Below are 24,957 nucleotides of genomic sequence, written 5' to 3' on the forward strand. Positions count from 1 at the left end.
TTTCCCATACTAGCCATGCTGGAAGACAAAGACTTATAAGAAATCATGCCAACTTGGCCAAGTCCACAACCATCTACAAAGAGCATCATCTAATGAACCTCTTGGTCAATCACTCTTTAAAAAGATCCAAGCCTTGCCCTGGCCGGTTTGGTTCAGCGGTTAGAGCGTCGGCCTGCGGTCCTGAGAGACCCGGGTTCGGTTCCCGCTAAGGGCATGTACCTCGGTTGCAGTTTGTCCCCGGCCCTGGTCGGTTGTGCGGGTGGCAGCCACTCGATGTGTCCCTTTCGCATCGATGTTTCTCTCTCTCTCTCTGTTCCTCTCTCTCCCTCCCACTCTACCTGAACAAAGAATGGAAAAATGTCCTCGGGTGAGGATAAAAAAATAAATAAATAAAAATAAATAAATAAAAAGATCCAAGCCTTGCCCTGGCAGGGCAGCTCAGGTGGGTCAGAGCTTGGTCCCGATATGCCAAGGTTGGGGGTTCAATTCTTGGTCAGGGCACATACAAGAATCAACCAATGAATGCATAAATAAATGAAACAGTAAATCGATGTTTCTCTCAAAACAAATACGCCAACAAAAACTAAGCTCCAAGCCTCCATCACTTGTGTCAGAGGAGGACTTTGGGTTTTCATTAAAACTGTCAACCCTCTCACAGCTGCCTTTCCTCACTCAGCTACAGATGTTCAAAAGCTTGCCAAGTGCTGAGTGGGCCATCGGTCCCAGGACGCTTACAGATCCTGGGGGGCATGGGGAAGGGGTCATGGAATTTAGACTTCTTTCTGGAGTCCTTTCTAGACGGAAAATTCCCAGCTTTTCTTCAGCATTCCTTGTTTCCCCATCTTTGTGTTGCTTTCTGGCCTCCCTCTAATTTTTCTGTCTTTTAGGGTGAGACGCCCCAAATGGGAGCCAGTATTCAGTGGAGGCCTAATCAGTGTTGACCAGGACAGAATGATGACCTCAGTTACTCTACAAGGTACTTCTGTTAAATGCTATCCCATCCATTATGTGCTTTCTTTCTTTTTCTAAACAACTACTGTACTGGCTCTTTCAAACAAACCTTCAAATTTGCCATATAGTGTATTGTGGACAATATCCAATTTGCCCAACACTCCAGGAAGCAATTAAATCTAAACATTTATCTTAGGAGAAAGCTAAATGCAAGTAGTTTTTTAAAAAAGGTAAGCATTTTTAAACATCTCTCACACAGCTGGATTTTTACCCATCATGGAAAGAATGGAACGAAGTGCGTGTTTTTAGGAGAGTGCAGCACTTAGAAGAAATGCTATAGCATAAATAGCACTTGCCACTGTATCATTATGATGGGAGCAAACCGTCTTCTCCTCGTGGAGTTTACATCCTCAGGTTTATATATGCCCAGGGACTTTCTCTGCCTCTTGGGATCTCCGGTTCACCACAAAGTCAGGTATGTCTGCGCTTCCTAACCAGTAACACTGTGGACAATGATGCCGAAGTTCTGCTGGCCTAACACATCGTGCACTAGGCGTGGGTCTGTTGGGATGTGTTCCTGACCGTGATGAAGGGTAACAGTGCTCCTGTCTGTGTAGCTCTGAGATTGCTGCTCATGTGGGTAGCCCAAACTGTGCATTCTCAGAAAATATTACTGGGGATTTACTAGAAGAGGGTCAACACTGTCACAATACAAAACATCACAAACTCAGGCAGCTCCTCAGCCTTCGGGAACATTTTACACAGACTCTCACTAAAGAGGAAGCATATCAAGATGGACTGCTTTGGGCCTCCAGCAAGACAAAGCTCGATTTTAAATGCAAGGATGAAACTTGTATAATGCACAAAGTATAAGCATTTTGGAAAGTAAAATCCTGATTAATTATGGCTTTATAGAAAAATTACATGTGATACTAACAACTTCATTTAAATTATTTTAATTCATTAAAAACAAGGAAACAACAGCAACAAAAACAGGATAAATCTTTTAACTGATGCCTGGTGAGTTCTAGAAACTCCCAAACATTTGTATAGTATACAAGAGGATAAAATTATATCATTGCTGGTGATGGTTAAGGATAATATGTTACAGTAACAGACACAAAACACACAATTTCATCCATTATAAGGAGAAGCTGAGGCACAGAGTTCCTGTATATTTTATCCTTTTTAAAGGGTAACACTGTGACCAAAAATACCCTATCTTACATATTGGTCTTTTTAAAGCCCAGAGATCTTTTTGTCTTTCCAATCCTCAATGTTTAAGGTAAGGCTGTGAGGGGAAACCGAGGCAGGAAATCCACTGGGTACTTTAAATTAGAGGTTCGTTCTCTGGCAAGTCGCTATCACTATGGCAGGAGATGGGACCCAGGCTCTTGGCTTCCTAGGCTCATGATTCCTTGAGGACCCAAAGCTATATCTTCACTTGAGAAAAAGAGTTTAAGGATTCATAAAACAGTGGAAAAACCATCAAAACAGAAGGGGATATTTCATTCTCTCATTTTAAATTAAATGTATGTTGGCAGGAGGAGAAACTGACATTCTAGAAGTGTTTCAGGTTTACATCCACTAACGGCTGATTTTTAATATGTCGTGTTAGTTTTGGGCTTACATTGGAAAGGGCTACAAAAAACTTGAGGCTTAAAGAAATCTAGCCCATGGTTTTTCATACTCTCAACCTCTGACTTTCTAACACTCTAGTACAGATGGTGGATCAATAAACAATTAGAAATGATCAATAAATAATAAAACATAACCCACTGCTTACCTTTGATGTACCAAGGCCCCTAACTGGTTACCTACTGTGGCAAAGAGAAAGAGAAAAGAAAAATCAAAGCATTAGCACGGATAAACTAACTGCATCCTTACACAAGTTCTTACCATTTCAAGGGGAAATAAAGAAAGGCAGAAAGAAAGCAAATAGTAATTTAGGCTCAGTGGCCGAAATGAATGCGTTATATGATATGAAACAGGAGGGGACATCTTGATCAACAGTCTCTAACCCAGTGTCCAGCTGAACGCAGGATAGGAAATTGATCTGTGTGTTCACATGCTGAGAAGCCTGGGAGAAAATCCTGCTTGCCTAAATCCCTCTCACTTCTTCCCTCCCTCCTGCTCTGGATCCAAACTCCGTGTAAAGACATTGAGGGTCTCTTCTTTCTCTTTTGCAACAAATGAGATCTGCCCTGCTAGCCCCATTGTTAAGGACTGCCCCACGGCAGCTGCGGCCACGCGACCGTGCACACATGTTCCCGCCAGCCGTGGGCGTCTCCCACCCCCTAGCCTCCCAGGAGCAGGAACTCAAGGAGAGGACCTGGCCTGCCCCCTCCCTGGCCTCCTCACTGACCTACCGTAGCGGTAAGACTCGGAGAACGAACAACTGCCTGTTAAGCCCATTTCACAGAGACAACAGTGCCAGCCAGCCTCTTATTGTGAAAGCCAACTCTAATCACATTCCCACAGAGTCACTTTAGCTCCACATCGGTTTCAGTTTTCTTCTCTCTCAGCTATTGCTGAGCTCTCCTTCGCCGCCATCAGCAAAACCGCCTGGTGTTTCTCTTCGGGCAGACGCAGCCAGGAATCCCAGACAAGGAGGAAGTGTCCATCCCAACCATGAGGGCGCACTGAATGAACCTCACGCTGTGCTAACGAGAGCATTCGAAACCATCCCTGGGGAAGTTACAAGCTGCATAGAAGGAGGTGAGTGGGAAGGACCAAGGACACCAGCCTCAGAACAAAGAGGGACACAGTTTAGCATCTGAAATACAGGTCTCCAATTGCTCTTCCTTCTGCTTAAAATTACCCTGTCTTTCTCTGACTGGACAGGAACTGGTCATAAAAAGAAGCCAGGTTCTGCTATCTTAAAAGAAGGAAGGCCCTGGCCGGTTTGGCTCAGCAGTTGGAGCGCCAGCCTACAGACCAGAGAGTCCTGGGTTCGGTACCCGCTAGGGGTCACGTACCAAAAAAAAAGACGGAACCACCTAGAGAAATAATGCTAGCAAAAAGTAAATGAGGCTACTGAGTCAATACCATACGTCTTCTGGATCAATAACAAGATAATGGTCTGCAGCCAAAATATTGACATTGTATACTATTAACCTGCTCATCTCAGGGATAAGAGAATTGTTTCCATTGACTCATACATTTTTTTTGCATTTCCAGTTTGAATATGACTGATGCTCTTGCTTGGGACAGGGAGCGTCCACGACTCCCACTCCACATGGAAACTGGACAACCGCCAGGCCGGAACGAAATCCTCACCACACACTCGGCCCCTGGAGGCTGAGAGGGCTGTCCGTCACCTAGGCAGTGGGTGTGAGAGCACAGAGTGCCCGCGAGCTGGGTGAGCTACCCCGCTGAGGGAGGAACGGAACTGCCTGGGGACGACGAGAACACAGAGGCGCCCGTCCTCCAACAGCAGCGTGGCCAGGCCGAGGCCCCTGGCCCGCTGTGCTGTGCGGGGAGCCTTGGCACAAGGCTGAGATCCTCAGCTACTGCAGACACAAACGCCACGGGAACACCAGAGGAAAGGGCGACGCTTCCGTGAGGACCTCCATGAGATTCTGGAGGACCTGCAGAAAGCTCGTCAAAAGCATGTGAAATGTGCTCATCACAGAAAAGGAAATTCCTTTTTGTGGGCAAAGTACGTGTCACAGGCGCCACGCACATGATGTCATTTCTGGTGGCCAACTGCTCTGCTGACAAGTGGAGGTGCTTACAAACCGAAAACCAAAGTGTACACACCATCCTCAAACACACAGATGTACTGCTGAGAGCCACACCACCAAGGGAGGAAATCAATTCGAACCCAGACCCAACAGTGAGTTAGCGGACCCTTAAGGGTAAATGGTCTCTGTCCTCCATGCCAGTGCCGGAAGCCAAGGCTGAAATGTCTGATTTAGTTTCGGTCCCTTCAAAAACATTCCCATTTGGTGCCTGAAAGTGAAGCAGCCGTTAGAGAAGGCGCACTTGGGCACTGGTACAGCGACTGCTAATGTCCAACTCCACGAAGGGGCGGGGAGTGGGGTTCTGCTCAGCCTTCATGATGAAGAGGGGTCAAAGGAGGGGGGCACATGGGAACACCTATCAAGCTCAATTTAACGGTAACTACCATCATTTTACTGCAAAAAAGAAAAAAATGCTGAAATATCAGTCCTATTTCCCCTAACGATGCATCCTGGTCGACAAGGTGCCTGGCCTGGAAGTCCGCCTTCGCACCGTTCTCGCGAACGTGCACACACACAGGTGCAGGTCTCCTTTATCCTGCACACTACATAACGGGGTGCGCCTGGGCTAAGGAAAAATGAGCTCCCCATAGGAAATATTCACACTACAATATGAGAAAATCTTTCTGAAGAGTAACATTCTGTCAATTTCAATAATTTTTGGAAGGAAAAAAAAGGCAGCTGGACACACATTTTTACCCAACAGTAAGGAGAAAGTCTTCATTTTTCTTCCCACAAAAGAAATGCTAATGAAGTCTCACTGGGGAATGTACCCAACTTTATACTAAGCATCAATTGTAACAGTTAACCACCATCTTCCCTCAAAAAAGCCCAAGAGCAAAAGCACCCTTGCTCCTCTGAGAGCACAGATGACCCTTGGCCTTGCGCACAAGCAGGGACCAGGCAGGTGAGGGAGCTGGTCAGGACAGAAATGTCAGCTGTTTTTGTAGGCCTGGCAAAACAAACAAACCCGACTTTCCTCTTCAGGTTTTGAAAACAATCTTCCTGTGCCCTGGCTTGGGTTCCAATCTCCTCGGACTGGTTAGCTGCAGCCATTTCTGCAGTTTTGCAAACATTTTTAAAAACCTTTTCTCCCAGGGACAACACAAAGGCTTCCTGTGTTCTGGCAGTAACTCTCGCCCAGGGCCACAAAACACTGACATGCTGAGTTCAGCTGAAAGACCCTAGACAAGTAATCTGTTACTAATTCTGCAAATTATTTTTAAAAGTGAGAGTAAATTCAAGTTTATCTCCATGTCAGCCTCATGGAGGCTGCAAGAGCAGTCCAATAAGCTCTTGCTAGTGGCAGAGAACACCAGCACTAGCTTCAGCGGTGCCTCACCTACGCGAACCCGACTCCCACAGGAGCCCTGGGAGGCAGATGCTGTTAACACCAGTTCCGTTTTTCCACGAGGAAGGTGCAGTCACACCCACGCCCAGGACAGCGCACCGGTGAGTGCCTGGGCCCATGCACTCTGTACTTTTCAGGTGCTGGGCACTGTGCCAGGTCTCGGGATAAAATGATAAGCAAGGTCATCTCTGCCCTCGAGAAGCTTAGAGTCTAGCTGGGCTAGCAGAAAGCTCCATGCTGAGCAGAAACCTGACCTAGTCTCCAGTATGTGGAGGTGTTAGGAACCCCACCTGTACCCCTCCCCCATCCAAGTGCCTACTGAAGGCCTGATCCAAGAATCTCCAGAGTAAAATCAAGACAAAAAGTAAGTCTACAACATGGATTTACAGCACTATGCCTTATTTTCACTCAATCCAGGAATCATAAAATTAATTTAGGGGATCATGACCAACCTTATTAAAAAATGAAATAGAAAACAAAGTGTGCCATGTATAGTAACATACGCATAATACAGTGTATAGTAACATGTGTTTACTAACTAGTTCTGGGGGAATATAAGTATTTGCCACATGGTAAGTAGTATTTTAAAAGTATGAAAATAACTTGTTATAATCCTGATGATAATCTCATGAAGTAGATATTGTTTCCATTTCACAGGTAAGGAAACAGTCTCAGAGAGGGTTAGCAATATACCCAAGCCACAGTTAACAACTGGCAAGCCAGGATCAAAACCCTAACCTACCAGACTTTGGAGGCTGCATTTTTTTGGCTAATCCTCATCCGAGGCTATTTTTTTCCATTGATTTTTTTTTTTTTTTTTTAAGAGAGAAAGTGGAAGGGAAGGGGGGCAGGAGAGAGACATTGATGTGAGAGAGACACACTGATTGGTTCCCCCCCGCACACACTGACTGGGGCCAGGTAGCGAACCTGCAACCCAGGTATGTGCCCTTGACGGGAAAATGAACCCGAGACCCTCTGGTATGTGGGCCAACGCTCTAACCATTGAGCTTACCAGCTAGGGCTCATGTAGTCTCCTAGATGTAGAAATGTCTACATTTTCAAACATACATTATTGTGGCCTAGGAGACAGAGACCCCAGGTTCAAAGTCTTCCTTCTGGTGCTTACTGAGCATCTGCCCTTGGTCAACCATTCCTCAGCCCTGGTTTCCTTACTACACTAATGGTTTCAGTGCCACGGTTCCGTCCAGCAGCGCCCTATTCTTATCCAGACAGGGGCCCTGCCACACCCTGGCAGTCACCAATCTACTCTCCATTCCTGCGTGTCATATAAATGCGCTCATACAGTAAGTAACCATTTGGGGTTGGCTTTTTCCACTTAGCACAACTCCCTGGAGATTCAACCAGGCTGCTGTGGGCATCGCTAGTTTGCTCCTTTCTACTGCTGAGTAGTATTAGATGGACCAGTTTGTTAACCATCGCCTGTTGAAAGACATCTGGGGTGTTTTCAGTTTGGGGCTATTATGAAGATTTGTGGATAGGTTTTTGTGTGAATATAAGTTTTCTTTTCTAGGGAATAAATGCCCAGAAGTGGAACTGTGGCTAAATGGTAAGTGCATGTTAAGTTTTACAAGTTTTCTAGAGAGGCTGTACCATCAGATGTGTTTTCAAAAGCTCCTTAGGTCCGGTTGGTGTGGCTCAGTGGTTGGGCGTCGACCCATGCATCAAGAGGTCGCTGGTTCGATTCCCAGGCAGGGCACATGCCCAGGTTGTGGGCCTGACCCCAGTAGGGGGCGTGCAGGAGGCAGCTGGTGGATGTTTCTCACATCACATGGATGTTTCTATCTCTCTCTCTCTCTTCTTCTCTCTCTAAAAAAATCAATTAAAAAATATTTTTTAAAAAAGGCTCCTTAGGCAGTTCTAACACCCAGCCAGGTAGAAAGCCACTCTGTGTCACATTTTCTAAAATAATTTTGAAAAAACTATGAACCAATTTGACATCTAAAATTTCCCCATAGGTTAATAGTTGCAACAGGTTTAGCCCATTCATTTTTGTGGAAAATGTCTACCATTTGACCTAGTTGCCTGGGCCAATTGTCAGACCACCCAGTCAGATCCACTTTGCCAAGAAAAAACACCTCACTTCCTTTTCCAACTCACATATGTTAACATGCACCTACGTGACTACCACTTACTTCTGAATTATAATCCTAAAATGGATGGATGGATGGATGGATGGATGGATGGATGAGGAGGAGGAGGAGACTACATGAGCCTTTGCCATGAGTTACCTGGACAAAACCAAAATCTGATCTGTCACTACAGTATTTCTTAACAAGACTCTCACGCTTTGTTACTTTGGGATTTCCCGCCCAGAAGTCTGGACTCACCGGCTTTGCAGTGTCTGAGGACTGACCACCCCAGGTGAGGCACCATGTGAAAAGGGCACGGCAGCCCTGGCCAGTCTTGCTCAGTGGTTAGAGCGTCGGCCTGCGGTCCAGAGAGTCCCAGGTTTGGTTCCCACTAAGGGCACGTACCTCGGTTGCAGTTTGTCCCCAGCCCTGGTTGGGTCGTGTGGGTGGCAGCCACTCGATGTGTCCCTTTCATGTCGATGTTTCTCTCTCTCTCTCTCTCCCTCCCACTCTGCCTGAACAAAAAATGGAAAAATGTCCTCGGGTGAGGATAAAGAAAAAGCATGGCAGGGAGAAGGGCGCACTGTCTCAGCAGACACAGTCTTGCACAGTGCCATTTTAGGAAGAGGGTGCACAGAACAGAAGAGCTGGACAAGAGTCGCTTTAAACCTCCCAGGCCCACCTGAGCCCCGGTGGGTCTTCACTGGCCCAGCTCGAAGGCTACTGCTTGAGAACGTCCCTCCCTGATCGACTTCATAAAAGGCCAACCTGCCTCTTCCCCCGACTCCCCCCAATTCTCAGGAACTGATTTCAGTCCTGACCCTTCATCCCTGCAGCATCCACCATTATCCTCCACTTAGGGAAATATCAACGTCAACATTTTTCTCTCTCTCCAAAGCAGACTCTGGTACTTGCGGGTTCCCGCCTGAGCGGCGTGAGCTGCGGGCTGGCTGCGTGCCCATGCCAGCCGGCAGCGAGCGCCTTGGCTCGCACTGCTCCCTGCCACGGGCACTTCTCATGCCTCCTCTCTCTGCAAGCCTGGAACTTCAAAAAACCTTTCTTCCTCCCTCCTTTCTTCTCCTTGTCTTTGTCCGATGCCACAAGTGCTGAAACAAACTTGGAAAGAACCACAGAGAGATTCTCCTCCAGGTGGGTGCAGGCTGGCCTGTGGAGAGCCTAGAGCGGGACTTCCGGGCCCAGCCATGAGACAGGAACCTGAGGCCGCGAGGTGAAACGAGTTATCCAAGGCACACAGCTAATCAGGTTGCAGAGCTGGGATTGGAACTCAGGTGTTCCACCTCCCAAATTTCTGATCAGGGTCGTTAAAATGAGTCTGGGGGAGCAAACCCCCAGCGACTTCCTCCAGCACATCCCTGGATGACCAGTGGTGCTAAGATCACCCTCTGGATGGGACCGTCGAGGGTCCTGGCCTGCCTGGGTGGCTACACGAACACAGCCTGGAGCAGACGAAAGACTAGAAAACAAACAACTGAAGAGTAAGTCTGGGGACGCATTCATGAGGAAACCACACGTTACACGGAAGCACACGGGAGACAAGGAAGCGAAGGCATGAAGAGTACAGTACCTTTGATTCTTGGATTTGTTTTTAATGTGATCTGTGTTGTTTTTCATATAATTTGTCATATTCATCATAGTTGGTGTTTTTTTGGTGACATGTAAGATAAATGTATAACATTGCAGATTTAATTGTAAAGAATTCTTTCATATGTAAGTTTCAGTCATCTTCTTTTTCCTCTATGTCAGTATGCAGAATGCAAAAAGAATTTTAAAAAACCAGTCTATTCCAATTTTTCTGTAAATAATTCATTTGATGGTACACCCAAAAATTCTTCTTCCTTCACCCCACTAAAACATCATCCAGATAAAACCAGAAGGTGTGACCCTAATCTAAAAAGGAACCACATCAGTATCAAAAAGAAATCTTGGGCAGAAGGGCAGGCCTGTTTTCAGTCACTTCTGTATGCTCCCCTCCCCCCAGCAATGGCAAACACGGCGCTGCATTCACCCGCGTTCCGGTTGGGACCACCTCTTCCAGAGAGGGTAGGGAGAGAGGGCGGTTTGCTTGACTCAACTGAAACGCTCACGAGACCATAATTAGCTCAAACTCTCTGGGGTAGCACCCTGGAGGAGATGCTCTGGCTGCCCCTAGAGATAGAGGGACGATGAGAACAGCACCTCTCCCATCTGCCAGCCACTCCGGGCTAAACCTTAGAAAGCACGTTTTCTCAGTCTGAGAGTGGAACCTGAGATAGGGAGATTTGTTTAAAGAAATTAGGATTGGGGGAGGGCCCTCTAAACACCTCCCTAACTGCAGATTAAGAAAGTGTTAGTGTTAATCATTTGACAAGGCTGGTTTGAGATCAGAGGTTGGCAATCTGGCCTGCGGGCCAGCTGCCTATTTCTGTAAACAAGGAGTTACTGGAGCTCAGCCACGTGCATTTGTTTACATGTGTCCACGGCTGCTTTCAAGCTCCAATGGCAGAGCTGAGCAGGTGGGACAGAGACCATAGGACCTGAAAGCCTAAAATATTTACTATCTGGTCCTTTAAAAAAAAACCTTGCCGCCCTGGCCAGTTTGGCTCAGCGGTTGGAGCATCAGCCTGAGGACCAGAGTATCCTGGGTTCGGTTCCTGCTACGGGCACGTACCAAAAAGAAAAAAACAAAAATCTTGCCAACCTCTGATTTAGATTAAATTGAAATTCATAGTTCTAAACCACTTGGCTAAATGCTATTCTCTCAAATGTGGAGCTTACTTTTCAGAAAATTTTCTAAATGCTTTACAGGATACAAAGGAGACCTGAGTATTGAGCAATGATTCCCTCACTCTGTAAGGCAGGCAGAGAAAAAGAGCATCTCTATGGTCAGGCACATGGGATCTAATCAGAAAGGGACATGAGGTACCTGGTGTCTGCGAGACAAAGCAGGAAATGATATGTGCCCTAAGGGACAAATGAACCGCTTCAGAAGCTCAGAGCAGAATGTGATTATTCCCCGGTGAGGGGACTGTGGGAAAAAGGGAGGAAGAGAGGGAAAGAAGAAGGGAGAACAGGAGACAAGAGAAGATAAAGAGGCTGGGTGACACTTGAGTGGGGCATTGAGTCAAAAAATGAAATGAGGACAGGTTTCTAGAAGGAACCAGCCAGGTAAAGAGCTGGGATGGGGACATGTTTCTGGGAGAGCAAAAAGAAGCAGCAGATGACGAGGCCGCTGCACAGTGTGAATGGGGAGAGAGACCAGCAGGGCAGGCAGGCGATGGCCAGGGTAAGCTGGGCCTTCCTGGTGACTGGAACCTGCCCCAGGTCAGCGCAGAGACATGGAACTGGTCAGACTGGCTCTAGCTGTGGCACGGGCACGAAGAAAGTACTGGATGGAAAAGTTGCCACACCTGAGACCAACCCGGAGATTACAAAGTTGAAGATTCTAACATCTCAAAGACTGTTAGAAAGTGTGGGTACCGCCCTGGCTGGTTTGGCTCAGCAGTTGGAGTGTCAGCCTGTGGACCAGAGTCCCGGGTTCGGTTCCTGCTAGGGGCACGTACCAAAAAAAAAAAGTGTGGGTACCAAGACCGAAGATGCTAATAGTTACAGTTATGTGACCCAAGGCAGGCTCCAAAGGCTGAGCTCCACCCCTCTTGCTGGGTTCTAAGCAGACCCACGAACTGGCAGTCTCAGACAGCGCAACCCTGCCCGGGAACACATTCCACACAAATCCCATCTGCATCACGGACGAATCCTCCCCTTGCTTTACTGCCTAGCACTTGTTCTAACCCTCCCATCCACACACTTGTTTGTATATCTCAATGTCCTGAAAAAACCTTGTGTTAAGGTTCTTTCTGATCAACTAAGGGTCGAAGTACTTTTTTTTTTTTTTTAATTTATTTTTTCTTTATTGAGGAAGGGAGACAGAAACATCGATGAGAGAGAAACATCGATTAGTCGCCTCCTGCACACCCCACACAGGATCAGGCCCACAACCTGGGCGTGTGCCCTGATGAGGAATTGAACCAGTGACCTCTTGGAGCATGGGTCAACGCTCAGCCACTGAGCCACACCAGCAGCAGGCTGAGTCGTAGTAACACCTCCAAAAACTTCTAGGAGACTAAACTTTAACCTCCTAAAGGTTAAAGAACTCAGATTCACAGGAAAGTTAGAAAGTTCACATCGCTAAAGAAGCGATCTGGTGAACTTCTGTCCAAAAAAACCCCAAAAAACAAAAACAGAAACCCAAGCCAAACCAAACAAGCAAAAAACTGCAAGCCTTTGGAAATCTTTATTGCAAAGAAAACTATTTCAGAGTTCCTGCTTGTTACTTGCCTCTGCTTTTCCACACTTTCCTCTCACAACAGCAGGACCGTGACCCTTAGAAAGCTGGCGGGGGAACAGAACAGAACTGGCCCAGTGACCTTAGCCCTGGCAGAAAACAACTGGCAAAATAGGCTGATGCAGGCCCCATTTGCAACGCTCGATGGCAAATCTCAAACTCTGCAAGTGGAGACCAACTTGGAGGAAAACAATTTCTGTGATTCTGTTATTTAAACGGTGCTCAGAAGAAGGGAGCTGACTGTATCAACCTGTAACGCAGAACGTAAGGCGCCAGAGGGACAGTCCTTATTCCTCAAATGCGGTCGGTTATGTAAGACACAGGCATCCAGGGTGCTGGAGACCTAGCATATTGCCGAAAGGTCCCTTCTCAGTTCTTTCTACTGTAAGGAGGCTTGCTATTTAGAAGGAGAGAGAGAAACCGTGTTCATTTTCTGATTACAAGGACTTAGTCCCCAAAAGGCAGATGCAAAAAAATCGTGGTTCTCAAAAAAGAGGTGAGGGGGCTGGGTGGAAAGGGGCAAAGAGGGGAGGAAAATGAGGACATCTGTAACAGTGTCAACAGCGAGAAAGAGGTGAAAATACACAATATAATAATGCACTGAAGTGAGTGAGATCCTGGACCTACTGGTGACGTACTAGCCAGTACTGCTTGCTCCCTAGGTGTCTTTATCACTAAGTTTGGAACCTTCTGCTAATTTCTCTCAAATGGGTATGCAAAGGATTAATGGGAGAAAAATGTCTGCAAAATGCCAATGGTTTCATTTGCAAATATTTGGGTGTTCCCATGCAAAGGACACCATGAATACTATTCACTGGGTGCAGTTTTACACTTTGACTTGACTCCAGGCAGTCGGTAAAAACAAGGCTGAGAGTTGTGAAACATATTGATCTCAATTTCTGGAAACGGTGGACCAGAGAGACTCTGTCCATTAACAAGATATGTGTTTAGAGCCAGACAACTTAGTTCTACTTTTCTATTGATGTCTCATAGGAGGAACAAAAGCATAATTGCCCTAAAAAGGTAAAAAGCTTTTTGCTAAGGCAAAAATACAGATAACGCCATTAGTCTTATTTGGTCTTAGAAATCACTAACACCAGTCAAATAAAAGGAGACCATGGGGTACCAATTGGGAGTAGGAGTTTAAATGGTCACCTGAGTTCCAATGGCCTGGAGTAGACTTCCTATGTATGTGATAACAAACATGAACTGTTTTTTTAAACAGACAAGAACTTTTACATCCAAATGTTGTCCCTTAAAAACATCACAGTGTGAATCTATATACAATTATCCCAAAAAGGTTTCCACATCTAAAAATAATGGCACTCTCCTCTTTCAAAATCCCCAAGACCAGAGAAAAAAAGCAATCATACCAAATTACATTTTTTCTATGTATATAAAAACATGCACTTCCTTTTAGAAAAGGAGATTACACAATACATCCTGTTGTACACCTTGATTTTTTTCACTTAATAATATATAGAAATATGTACACGCATACATGGTTGGATGCTTATGCAGACTGATAGGACAGAAGACACTGTCCGCCAACTCTATGAATATTCATGTACCAGCTAGTATATTTCACAATCCCTGTTACAGTCAAACTTTGTGGAAGACAAAATACGATAAAGGAAGCCCAAATTCTTTGCAGAAACACATCTGATAGATACTCTGCCAGGGGGCTTCTAATTGGTTTCAAGTTTTGGGGGGTGGGTGGAGTCGAGCATATAAACAAACCAACAAAATAACAAATGAATGAAAGAAAAAGAAATGTTTCTAGAAAGAACCTGTCATAAATGGGAACGATGACAAACTAACACAGAGATTGTAGAAAGGTCACCACGCCCTTTCCTTTCCTTAGGGCACAGCTTCCTCAGAGCTATGCACCAAAACTTAGCTTTTCTTTAGATTTTGAATAATGGGCACTTCAGCTCCTACATGTGGACTGGAAGAGCGGAGGGCTAAACCCAGCAAAACTCTCAAACCTGTCCAATTACTTCCAAACTGATGCTCAAAGGCCAAGTCTTTATCTGAGAGCCCAGCTAAAAAGATTCCTTTGCTATCAAGGCAAATCAGAACTCCAGTGCTGGAGAATTGTTGCGATAAATCATCCCAAATGCTTCCCCTTAACCATTCCTCTTCAGAGCGTGATGATAGGGGCTGGTAAGAAAACGGCTGGCACAAACTCCAACTTAACCGACAGGCTCACAACCATCTGAAAGGCAAAGATATTTACAACAACTTACCTCCATCATCCAAGGGCCGTTTTTGTACTCCATATCCATATACTGAGGGGTCCACTAGAGGTGTGGAATTATTCAAGTGAGGAATTGAATCAATTTTAGCAGCAATCTACAGAAAAAAAGCAGATTTAAGTATTGAGGACAAATCATGGCTCTATTTGAGGGAGAAAGACAGGGTTCTCTTTAACTTTTTTTCTTTATTGATTTTAGAGGGAGAGGAAGGGAGAGGAAGAGAGAGATAGAAACATCAATGAGAGAGAACATTGACTGGCTGCCTCCTGCAGGCCCCCACCAGGACCAAACCCACAACCTGGGCATGTGCCCTGACCGGGAATTGGCGACCCTTTTGGTGCATGGGTTGAAGCTCAACCACTGAGCCACACAGGCTGGGCGACAAGGGTCCTCTTTAAAAGGCTGTTTTTCCCATTTCTGCCCCAAACTATATTAACGTAAGGCAATGTCATGGTAGGATAAACACTTTTCACTGTTAACTGAGTTTTCTTTTGGTAACAATAATGTGTCGTTAGATACATAATAGTACCAAAAATGTGCCTTTTAAAAAAAAATTAGTATCGCCCTGGCCAGTTTGGCTCAGCGGTTAGAGCGTCAGCCTGCGGTCTGGAGAGACCCGGGTTCGGTTCCCGCTAAGGGCACGTGCTTCGGTTGCAGTTTGTCCCCGGCCCTGGTTGGTCGTGCGGGTGGCAGCCACTCAATGTGTCCCTTCGCGTCGATGTTTCTCTCTCTCTCCCTTCCTCTCTCTCCTTCCCACTTTATCTGTACAAAAAATGGAAAAATATCCTCGGGTGAAGATTTAAAAAAAAAAAAAAAAATTAGTATCTCTAAGTCATCACTTAAAATACAGGTATACTGCATTTGAAGAAAAAAAGAAGGCCAACAATGTGAGAAACTTTGCTCAGAAGGTTTATTGTAGGCCCTGGCCAGCTTGGCTCAGTGGTTCGAGCGCTGGCCTGAGGACCAAAAGGTCACAGGTTCAATTCCCAGCTAAGGAGCCATACTTGGGTTGTAGGTTTGATCCCCAGCCCTGGATGGGGTCATGCAGGAGGCAACCAATCAATGTGTCTCTCTCACATCAATGTTTTTCTCTCTCTCTCCCCCTCTATTCCTCCCTTCCCTTACACTCTAAAAAATCAATGAAAAAATATTCTCCTGTGAGGATTAACAAAAACAAACAAATAAACAAAAAGGTTTTATCACAGGATTCCTTTAAGAAACAAATCCCCTAACAATATGTAAATGGCCGAGTCTGCTCAAATGTGACAACCCTTTAGGACTATATCCATCCCATTAACTTTAACGTCTATGAAAGTGAAGATGCAATCTATAGAGATATAAAACAATAAGCTGCTCTTCACTGGAAGTGTCTGAACACCAGGGGGATGACCATCTGTCCAGACCAAGATAGAAAGATTTCTGCACTTGAAAAAGTAAGATAATCTGAGAGCTAAGCTATTTCAACATTCAATATTTATTATCAGTTAAAGAACAGAATATTGCTATTAACCCCGCCCCGAAACAAATGCTCTATAGAACTTATCTACTTTGTTCTCACTAGGAAATTAAATGTAATCTTCATAATAAATTAACTGTTTGATTTATTTAATCCAAGGAACGCATGTAACAACTGCTCTTGATGTTAGTTCCTGAATTAAGTCTAGCACACCTGTGTCATTGAGCAGAGTCTTCAGTGGAAGTTCTGAACTGTCCTGATCTGCCCAGAAGTCTGAGACCTTCTGGGACCAACATAAAGATAAATTACCTCAAACAAACAACCAAAGACAATCACGAAAACCCAAGGCAAGACTTAAATGTCAGGTATCCTGGGGTCAGGTCTAGTTCCCTTCCATTTACTAATCTGTGATGCTGGGCAAGTCCCTTTCTTCTCTGCTTAAGATCCTCTGGGTGCATAATGCCATCTGCTTCATAGTTTTTGAAAAGATACAACATACTCTGAACACAGAAGAGCTCTGTACACTAAAAAGCACTTTACAAATACCAGGGCTGTAAAACAAGGCAGTTTACCCAACAAACGATGACTGCCTACTGTGTGCTGGGCTGTTCCAGGCACCAGGTTCCTGCGGTGAACAAGAATGACCAAGCCCTACTCTCTGGAGTCAGCAGTTGGTGGGGAGTCATGGGTACACAGTAAACTGATGATTTCAGGTGGCAATAAGCATGATACAAATAAGGGAAGATAATGACATACAGAGAGTACTTAGGAGAGCTACTTTATGTAGGGTGATCAGGGCAGGACACTATGAGGTGACATGTAATCTCAGACCTAAATGATGAGCAGAAGCTGGCTATAAAAAAAAATCTGAGGAAGAGCTGTCCAGGCAGAAGAAACAACTTGTACAAAGGCCCTGAGGCAGGAGCAAGTTTGGTAGGTATAAGCCTACAAAGAGAGAAGTTAATGTCATTAGAGTAGAAGGAATTAGATGTGTTCCAAGAGGTGGGCAAAGGAGAGTTCAAATAGGACTTTACTGGTTGTTGTAAGGGGCTTGGATTTATAGGAAAGGTGATCAGAAGCAACTACAAGGCTTACTAAGGAAAGTAATGTGCTGATTTGTTTTTAAAAGATCCTTCTGGGCAAGGCAAATAAATTCTAAGAGTAGGAATCCAAGAGCAGGAGGTATTCTAGGCCAGGGGTAAGCAAACTATGGTTGGTGAATCACCTGCTTTTGTATGGAAAGCTTTATCAGAAGAAAGCCACACCCATCGGTTATCCTACGGAGTTACAAAGCCACACGTGCACATGCGCACACACACACAATTTACTATGTGCATCTTTAAAGAAAAAGTTTGCCAATCCCAAATACTGAGATAGACCTCAGATAGAAACCCTACCTCCTATATCCAAGTAAGTCTCTCAGTGCAAGTGGCCATTTGCTCCTAAACAAAATGCCATATGAATCTTGCCTAACAGCATTCTACCACCTACTTGCAAGCTTGCTCTCCATATTTGTTTTGGATACGCTTGTAGAGGTTGGTCCTTACTTAAGATGCAAGTTACCTGTAAAGACTCAGTTGGTAAAGCTGGTAGGGGAAAAAGGTGAGAACACTGCCAGGGCCTGTGCCCACGGAGCCCCTTCGGTCTGCACAGTAAACCGAGCAGGCAATGGCTGATGTAAGAGTTTTCAAGATTCTTGGCTTAGTTGTTTTTTATTCTCACCCAAGGACATTTTTCCATTTTTTGTTCAGATAGAGTGGGAGGGAGAGAGAAAGAGAGAAACATCGACGTGAAAGAGACACATCGAGTGGCTGCCTCCCGCATGACCCAACCGGGGCCGGGGACAAACAGCAACCAAGGTACATACCCTTGGCGGGAACCGAACCCCGGGTCTCTCTGGACCGCAGGCCGACCCTTAACTGCTGAGCCAAACCAGCCAGGGCGGCTTAGTTGTTTTTGAAGACAGATCAAAATGATCTCAGAAGATGTGATAACCCCAAAAGGCAACAGAAAGGGTATGTCAGTCAGTGGAGTCCCCCAACAGTGTGCGTGTGACATCACTCTCACAGACAGGGCCCCAAACACAAGCTCTACACATTGGGCACTCTCCCTGCTCCCTTCTGATTATGCCTCTTGCCTTCTAGGTCTTTTTCCTTCCTGCCAAAGTAGATAAATGTCATTCCTAAGTCCTTGGCCTTCCTTATTTTTCCCCAACATTGATATGCTAGAAATGTTACAAGTTTCCTGTTCCTAATGTTGATTATATCAAGCATCCTTCCAAAATGTGTCTGAGACTTTCAGATTTGTTCTTTTTAAATCCACTATTTTATTTTTAATTTATTAATTAATCTTTTTAGAGAGAGAAGGGTGAGAGAGAGAAAAAAACAGTGATTTATTGTTTTACTTATTTATGCATTCATTGGTTGATTCTTGCATGTGCCCTGACCAGAGATCGAACTCACAACCTCGGCACATGGGTATGCTGCTCTAACCGAGCTATCCGGACGGGGCAGATTTGCTCTTAAATCATGTTTGCTTCAGCTATCTATAACTTGGGAAATTTTCAATACAGTCGGCCCTCATTTATTGCAGTTAATCAGTTCCAGACTCTACCGCGATAAACGAATTTCCACAAAGTAAGATTCTTTATTTGTACACAGTCGTCCCTCACCACCTCGCGCTTTGACTTTCGCGGCTTCACTCTACCGCGGTTTTTTCAAATATATTTGATAGAATGAAACCGCGAAAGTCGACGCGCAAAGTGGCAAGAGACAACTATAATGGTTAAGAGCTACACCTCTGAAGTCAACAGACTGCGTTTAAACTCTGGCTAAGCAAATGTTAGATACACGTTTAACATTAAACTATACAACTGTATCATAATTTACATTGATATTACGTTGTATATCATATTACAATATACCATTTAAAAAAACAATGTATTTCTCTCCTCATATAAATGTAACCTTATTCTAAGAAATGATATTAAATGTCTACTAAAATAACCAGTTGAAATTTAATGAGTGCTTACTATGTGCTAGGTACTCTGCTAAGAGCACTTTAAACATGCTATCTCGTTTATTGCTTACAATGCTTCTCTAGGTCGGTATTATTATTTCCATTAAGATAAGGGAAAGTGCCTGGCTGGTGTGGCTCAGTGGACTGAGCATCTTCCATGGACTGAGAGGTTCCAGTTTGATTCCCGGTCAGGGCACATGCCTGGTTTCCGGCTCAATCCCTAATGGGGGTTGTGCAGGAGGCAGTGGATCGATGTTTCTCTCTTTCCCTTCCTCTTTCTATAAAAAAAAGTCAATAAAAACATATAACAAATTAAAAGGAAAAAAAGATAAGGAAAAGCGAGGCTCAGAGAAGCTGAGTGACCTATACAAAGTCACACATCTTGCAAGCGGTAGAAATGGTAAGATTTAAGCCCAGGAATGCCTGACTTGAGTCTATAACCACAGCACTAAGCTTACCTCCCTCTCTTTCTTCTACCTAGTGCTTTCTTACACAGATCTCACTTCTCGAAGACCTAAAACCTAGTGATTTACAGTACACCGCGCTCAAGCAATTCCTCACATCGCAACTGATCATTCTGAACAGCAGCTGCTTAAGGGAAGTGAGTTACATTCTCAGTTCATGGAATAAGCCAGAAAATAAGAAAAAAACCAAGGCTGCTCCTGTCCTTATCTAAAAGCATGACCTTGAGGGGACTCTGCTACCTATTTTCTACCTTTGGGTTACTTTTCCCGTTTTGGGGGGTAGGTGGGAAGAGAACGGGTTATCTCACTACCTGTGCTATTTCAAGCACAGTAAAAGATGAAATATAAATCAATGTGATAGACTCAATTTAACCTCCACTGCCAGGAGTCAGTCAAGAGCTTGGTTTTCCTGCCAGCTCTTCCAGTGTATGAGCTCGGGCAAGACCCTCAAAGCCTTGCTCCTTGGCGTACATACCTGTAAAATGCAGTGACGACCTAAACGAGTGTTTTCCAAAGAGGAGTACACAAGTGATTCGGAAAGGTGCATGGATGAATATGTATGTTTCTTACAGTTACCTTCAGTATGTGGCAGATTTTCACTTATGATAATAATTTAGTTTCCTTTTGAAATTTCAAACAAATCTAAATTTTAAATGATTCAAAAATATAATAAATATCAAAGGTTCACTGATACGGCAAAAATCACAAGGTACACAAATTAATGAAGTTTATAAACATGGTAATTAATTATTCCCAGTGCACACTTTCAGGACTAAAATTCTCTATTGACAGGTTTTGTAATCAAAGTAGTTCATCCTATAAATCCAAATAGGAAGCTGTGACTACTTCCACAACTTTATACTTAGAACTTTACACCAAATGGAAATAGGCAAAGCCATCAAGTGCCATGAAGTCAGCCACATACTAGTCCATGCTGTAAATTACCTACTGAGGATTTTCATGGATCCAGCAAGTAGAAGTGAAAGCTCACACCACCCAGGGAGCAGGAACCCAACTCGCTTCCCTGGAACCCCTGCTCTACGGATACCCAGAGGGGCCCTGCTTGGTCCCGGAGAATGCACAGGCTGGACTGAAAGTCTCTGCTCCCCACAGCAGAAAGAAACAACATGTGGCCAGACAGGCTAAGCTGGGGGCTAAGAGAAGTCCCAGGGGGCAGGGTCTGGAGTCAGTGCACAGGGCAAGTCCTGGCTCTGCTTCCCACTACCTGGTAGGTGCCAGTGAAGACAGCAGTACATCACATTTACTGCACACTTACTAAAAGCTTGATGGTACTCTTGTTAAATTTTCACAGTGACCTTATAAAGTAGCTACGTTTCTCATTATTGTGGGATTTGGAACCTGCCTGGAATTGTACCCGTGGGGATAACAAGGTAACAATGTAAAGCACCCAGAACAATGCCAAGCACACGGTAAGGAACAAGAAAACGGTTGCTATTTTAACCTTTAATTGAAGACTAATACTACAGAGAAGTATGTGGGTACATTTACAGCTCACTGGATTTTCACACTAAAATGCCTGTGTAACTGGCGTCCAGATCAAGAAACAGAACATCCCCAGGACCCCAGAAGCTTGCTTCAGGCCCCCTTCAGTCACTATTCCACCCCACTCACTAAGGGTAACCTCTTAACTTTTAGTATTAGCTATCAAAACAATGATTACTACCATCAATGATCTCCATTTTACACACGGGGAAACTAGGCTTAAAGGTAGATAACTTGGCCCTGGCCGGTTTGGCTCAGCGGTTAGAGCATTGGTCTGCGGTCCAGAGAGACCCGGGTTCGGTTCCCGCTAAGGGCACGTACCTCGGTTGCAGTTTGTCCCTGGCCCTGGATGGTCATGCGGGTGGCAGCCACTCGATGTGTCCCTTTCACGTTGATGTTTCTCTCTCCCCCCCTCCCACTCTGTCTGAAAAAAAAAAAAAAGGAAAAATGTCCTCAGGTGAGGATAAAAAAAAAAAAGGTAGATAACTTGTCCATTGACTAAGCTAGTAAATAGCAGAACCAGAATTTGAAATTATATAGTCTAAATCCAAACTCTTTTTTTTTATCCTCACCTGAGGACATTTTTCCATTTTTGTTCAGATACAGTGGGAAGGAGAGAGGGAGGGAGGGAGGGAGGGAGGGAGGGAGGGAGGGAGAGAGGGAGGGAGGGAGAGAGGAACATCGACATGAGAGGGACACATCGAGTGGCTGCCTCCCGCACAACCCAACCAGGGTTGGGGACAAACTGCAACTGATGTACATGCCCTTAGTGGGAACCAAACCCGGGTCTCTCTGAACCGCAGGCCAACGCTCTAACCACTGAACCAAACTGGCCAGGGCACGAATCCAAACTCTTAGTAACCACCTCACTCCACTGCCCCCTGGGAATTTGGTGACCATCAAATGAGAACACATATGAAAGTTCTTGCCTGGCACCAAGCACAACACAAGTTCAACAAATGGTAGCTCTAATTAATAGTCAGCAGAGAAGGGGCCGCGGCTGACCCTACCCTATTTATCGGCATTAGCTAAAACAAGGAATTTTATATGACAATCAAGTAAGATATCAGCTCTGCTTGGTAGCTTTTCCTGACAACTTCATGCTGCCCATATTTGAGGAGAATTAAACACTCTCTTATCTATGACTGCAGAGTACTTTATAACCTAGCTCTAAATAGCATAACCTCACCAAAAAGTTATTGGTTATACTGTCTTCTCACAAGGAGCTCTATGAAGAGTGACTTTCTCAATCACCTCGGTTACCCTAGGACCGATTCCTTAACTAGGAGCTCCAGGGCTCAGCTTTAGAACCTCCTGAATTTACATACAAAACTATTAAATATTTCTGAGGAGGAGTCTGATGTTTTCAAGAGTCTTTAAGAGGTCCATGTTCCAAAAAAGTTAAGGAACAACTTCCCTAATGCATAGCAAGGTCCTTGGCACATAGAAGGTACTCATTAAACATTTGCTAAATTTAAAGTGGATACAGAGAAGCCCATCTGTAGGCAAAATGCTAAGATGACCAGTTGAGGCTGTAAGGTGCAATACTATCCCAGCTGGATTCCCCCACCAAAGGCCCTAAAGATGACATGTCTGTTAGTTTTCTCCCCTCCATTCCATCTAATTCCATCAGTATCCCTTCAATACTTTGTTCAAAGATTCTGCTGATGCCTCACTGAGATGGAACACTACCCAATTACCTCTACAAAGGAACCAAGTCCTTCTTAGAATGCAGAAGACATGGGTCCAAGAACTAAGCATATATTATTTGTGCACCTCTGACAATACTGCTTTATCTCCCTTTGGCTTATTTCAAATATAAAATGAGAAGTATAACCCCTGTCTTGAATATTGCACCTGGTTGTAGTGAGGATCTAATCCACAGTAAGATAAAACTAGCTGCTATCTTGTCTTATTTAATCTTGCACTGCCCAGCATCCAGCAAGAATCCTTGGACTCAGCAGATCCTCAAATAATGGCAGGTAATCTGAATCACATCACTACTTCCATTAACACGACTCAGTCTTGCAAGTGATTTGTTATCATCTGGTATTAGAATAAAAGTGCATTCATGCCTCCAACAGAAGTACTGGCTATTTTTTCCCAAGTGTCTTTATAAAAAAAAAAAACTCAAAATGCAAAAACATTTTCAAGAGGAACAGTTCGTAAGAGTAAAAAGATTGCACAGAAGAGATGGGGAGAGGGAAGTCTGAACAGAAACCCAATATAGAAAGTCCTCACTTAATGTCATCAAAAGATTCTTAGAACTGAGACGAAACAACATATAAAGAAAGAAATTAATTTTACCATAGGCTAATTGATATAAATAAGGGTTAAGTTCATATGGCATCTCATCAACATTATAACGAAACGCCATAGAACGAAAAGCTGTTATTTGAAGACTTACTGCATAACATATTATTAGCAAAAGAGCCAAAATAAAATGGCCCCCATTTTTTCTCAAATCAGTAGATGAAAGGTCTGAACGTTCATGGCCGTGACGGGATCACTGAGATTATCTGGCGCGACATTTCCTGAAGTCTGACCCACAGAATGGGATATGGTTTTATGAAAAGAGGGTATGAAGCTACCCAACTTCAGGACATTTACAATGCGATTTCCAAACCCTTGTAGGCCTCAATGCACATCAGCATATTAAAGGCTCTGAGAAGTCTTACAGTAAAGAAGTCAATTCACCTTTATTTAACCCTGTATTCCCCATGGAAGCTAAATTAACAGCCTACAGATCAAAGGTTGGGAAAGACTAACCTAGCCCAAGGTCACACAGCTGCTTGCAGGAGACTGAGACTGCTCAACTCTCCAGAGTCTTTTCCATTAGACGAAACACACACACACACACACACTACACAGATGATGGCTCACAATGTGAAAAAGGATGAGGAAAAAGGCCGTTGGATAGGCACTCCAGCAGGCAGTGTAAAACATGAGTCAAATGGTGGGAGTGAAGCAACCGAGAGTCCACGCCTGTGTAAAGGGGCACAGGCTACCCAGCTCCTGCCGAAAACTGCTGCTGCAAAATGCGGGAGCCGTGCGACCAGATCTTTTCTAGAGAAGTTCGAAATCTTCATTTCTATGTGAAATCATTCTAGTTTTACGTGTTGGCACTGTTGGGGCAGACACAGCATGCCTGCAGACCCACTGTGAACCTTCCCCAGCCCACGGGCCATCCATTTGAGAACTCTGGTCTGGGCAAATTTGTATCTACAAATGACTGGGGCTTCAGAGGAAACCGAAGTTTGATGATACACGTGGACTATCAGATTTTAAAAGAAAGATAAAGAAGTCTCAGTTGAACACAAGAAAAGCCTTAGAGGCACACATACTGTTCAGTTAGTGTCTACCTTTCAATACCAAATATGAGGTTCGGCACTTGCATTCAAGTGTGGCAACTCAAATGGACTCAGTCACATCACCAAAACCCTTTAACAAGGACTCGCTCGTTGCAGGGTACTCTACTGGGCCCTCGCAGACACAGAAGCAGCCCACAGACTTGCTGTAGACACTGGCTTTCTTCTAGTGTCTGAGAAAGCTGAAACAAATGTACATGCAGGATTAAGTCCCTAGAGAATGACTTGAGCTGCTCAACCACTGAACATGCATGAGATGATCTAAGTGGAGTATAACTTCAACTGGTTGAACATTCAGCACACTTGGCTTTATGAGTCAGAAACAGCATCTGTTAAGCAAGCAAAGGCAGTATCTCTCAGGGAGTACCCAATGGCCAGTGCACAGAGGCTTTTTCTTTGAAGGGAAGATACAA

At 44.6% G+C, this 24,957-nt stretch overlaps 1 protein-coding gene across 4 annotated transcripts in view; it reads right to left on the reverse strand.

The window, feature by feature from the left end:
* Window positions 1-24,957, reverse strand: part of FUBP3 (far upstream element binding protein 3) — a 51,823-nt gene that overhangs the window by 23,390 nt on the left and 3,476 nt on the right. For 3 of the 4 annotated variants that reach the window (XM_036261313.1, XM_036261312.1, XM_036261310.1), the window contains exons 2-3: window positions 14,727-14,832; window positions 2,738-2,771 (exon numbers count right to left, since the gene is read on the reverse strand). In XM_036261313.1, coding sequence (XP_036117206.1) covers window positions 2,738-2,771; window positions 14,727-14,832 — 140 coding nt within the window. The remainder of the gene's footprint in view (window positions 1-2,737; window positions 2,772-14,726; window positions 14,833-24,957) is intronic. The other variant, XM_036261311.1, reaches the window with a different exon arrangement.

This window comes from Molossus molossus, unplaced genomic scaffold (assembly GCF_014108415.1).
Source record: "Molossus molossus isolate mMolMol1 unplaced genomic scaffold, mMolMol1.p scaffold_m16_p_14, whole genome shotgun sequence".
Classification (NCBI taxonomy): domain Eukaryota; kingdom Metazoa; phylum Chordata; class Mammalia; order Chiroptera; family Molossidae; genus Molossus; species Molossus molossus.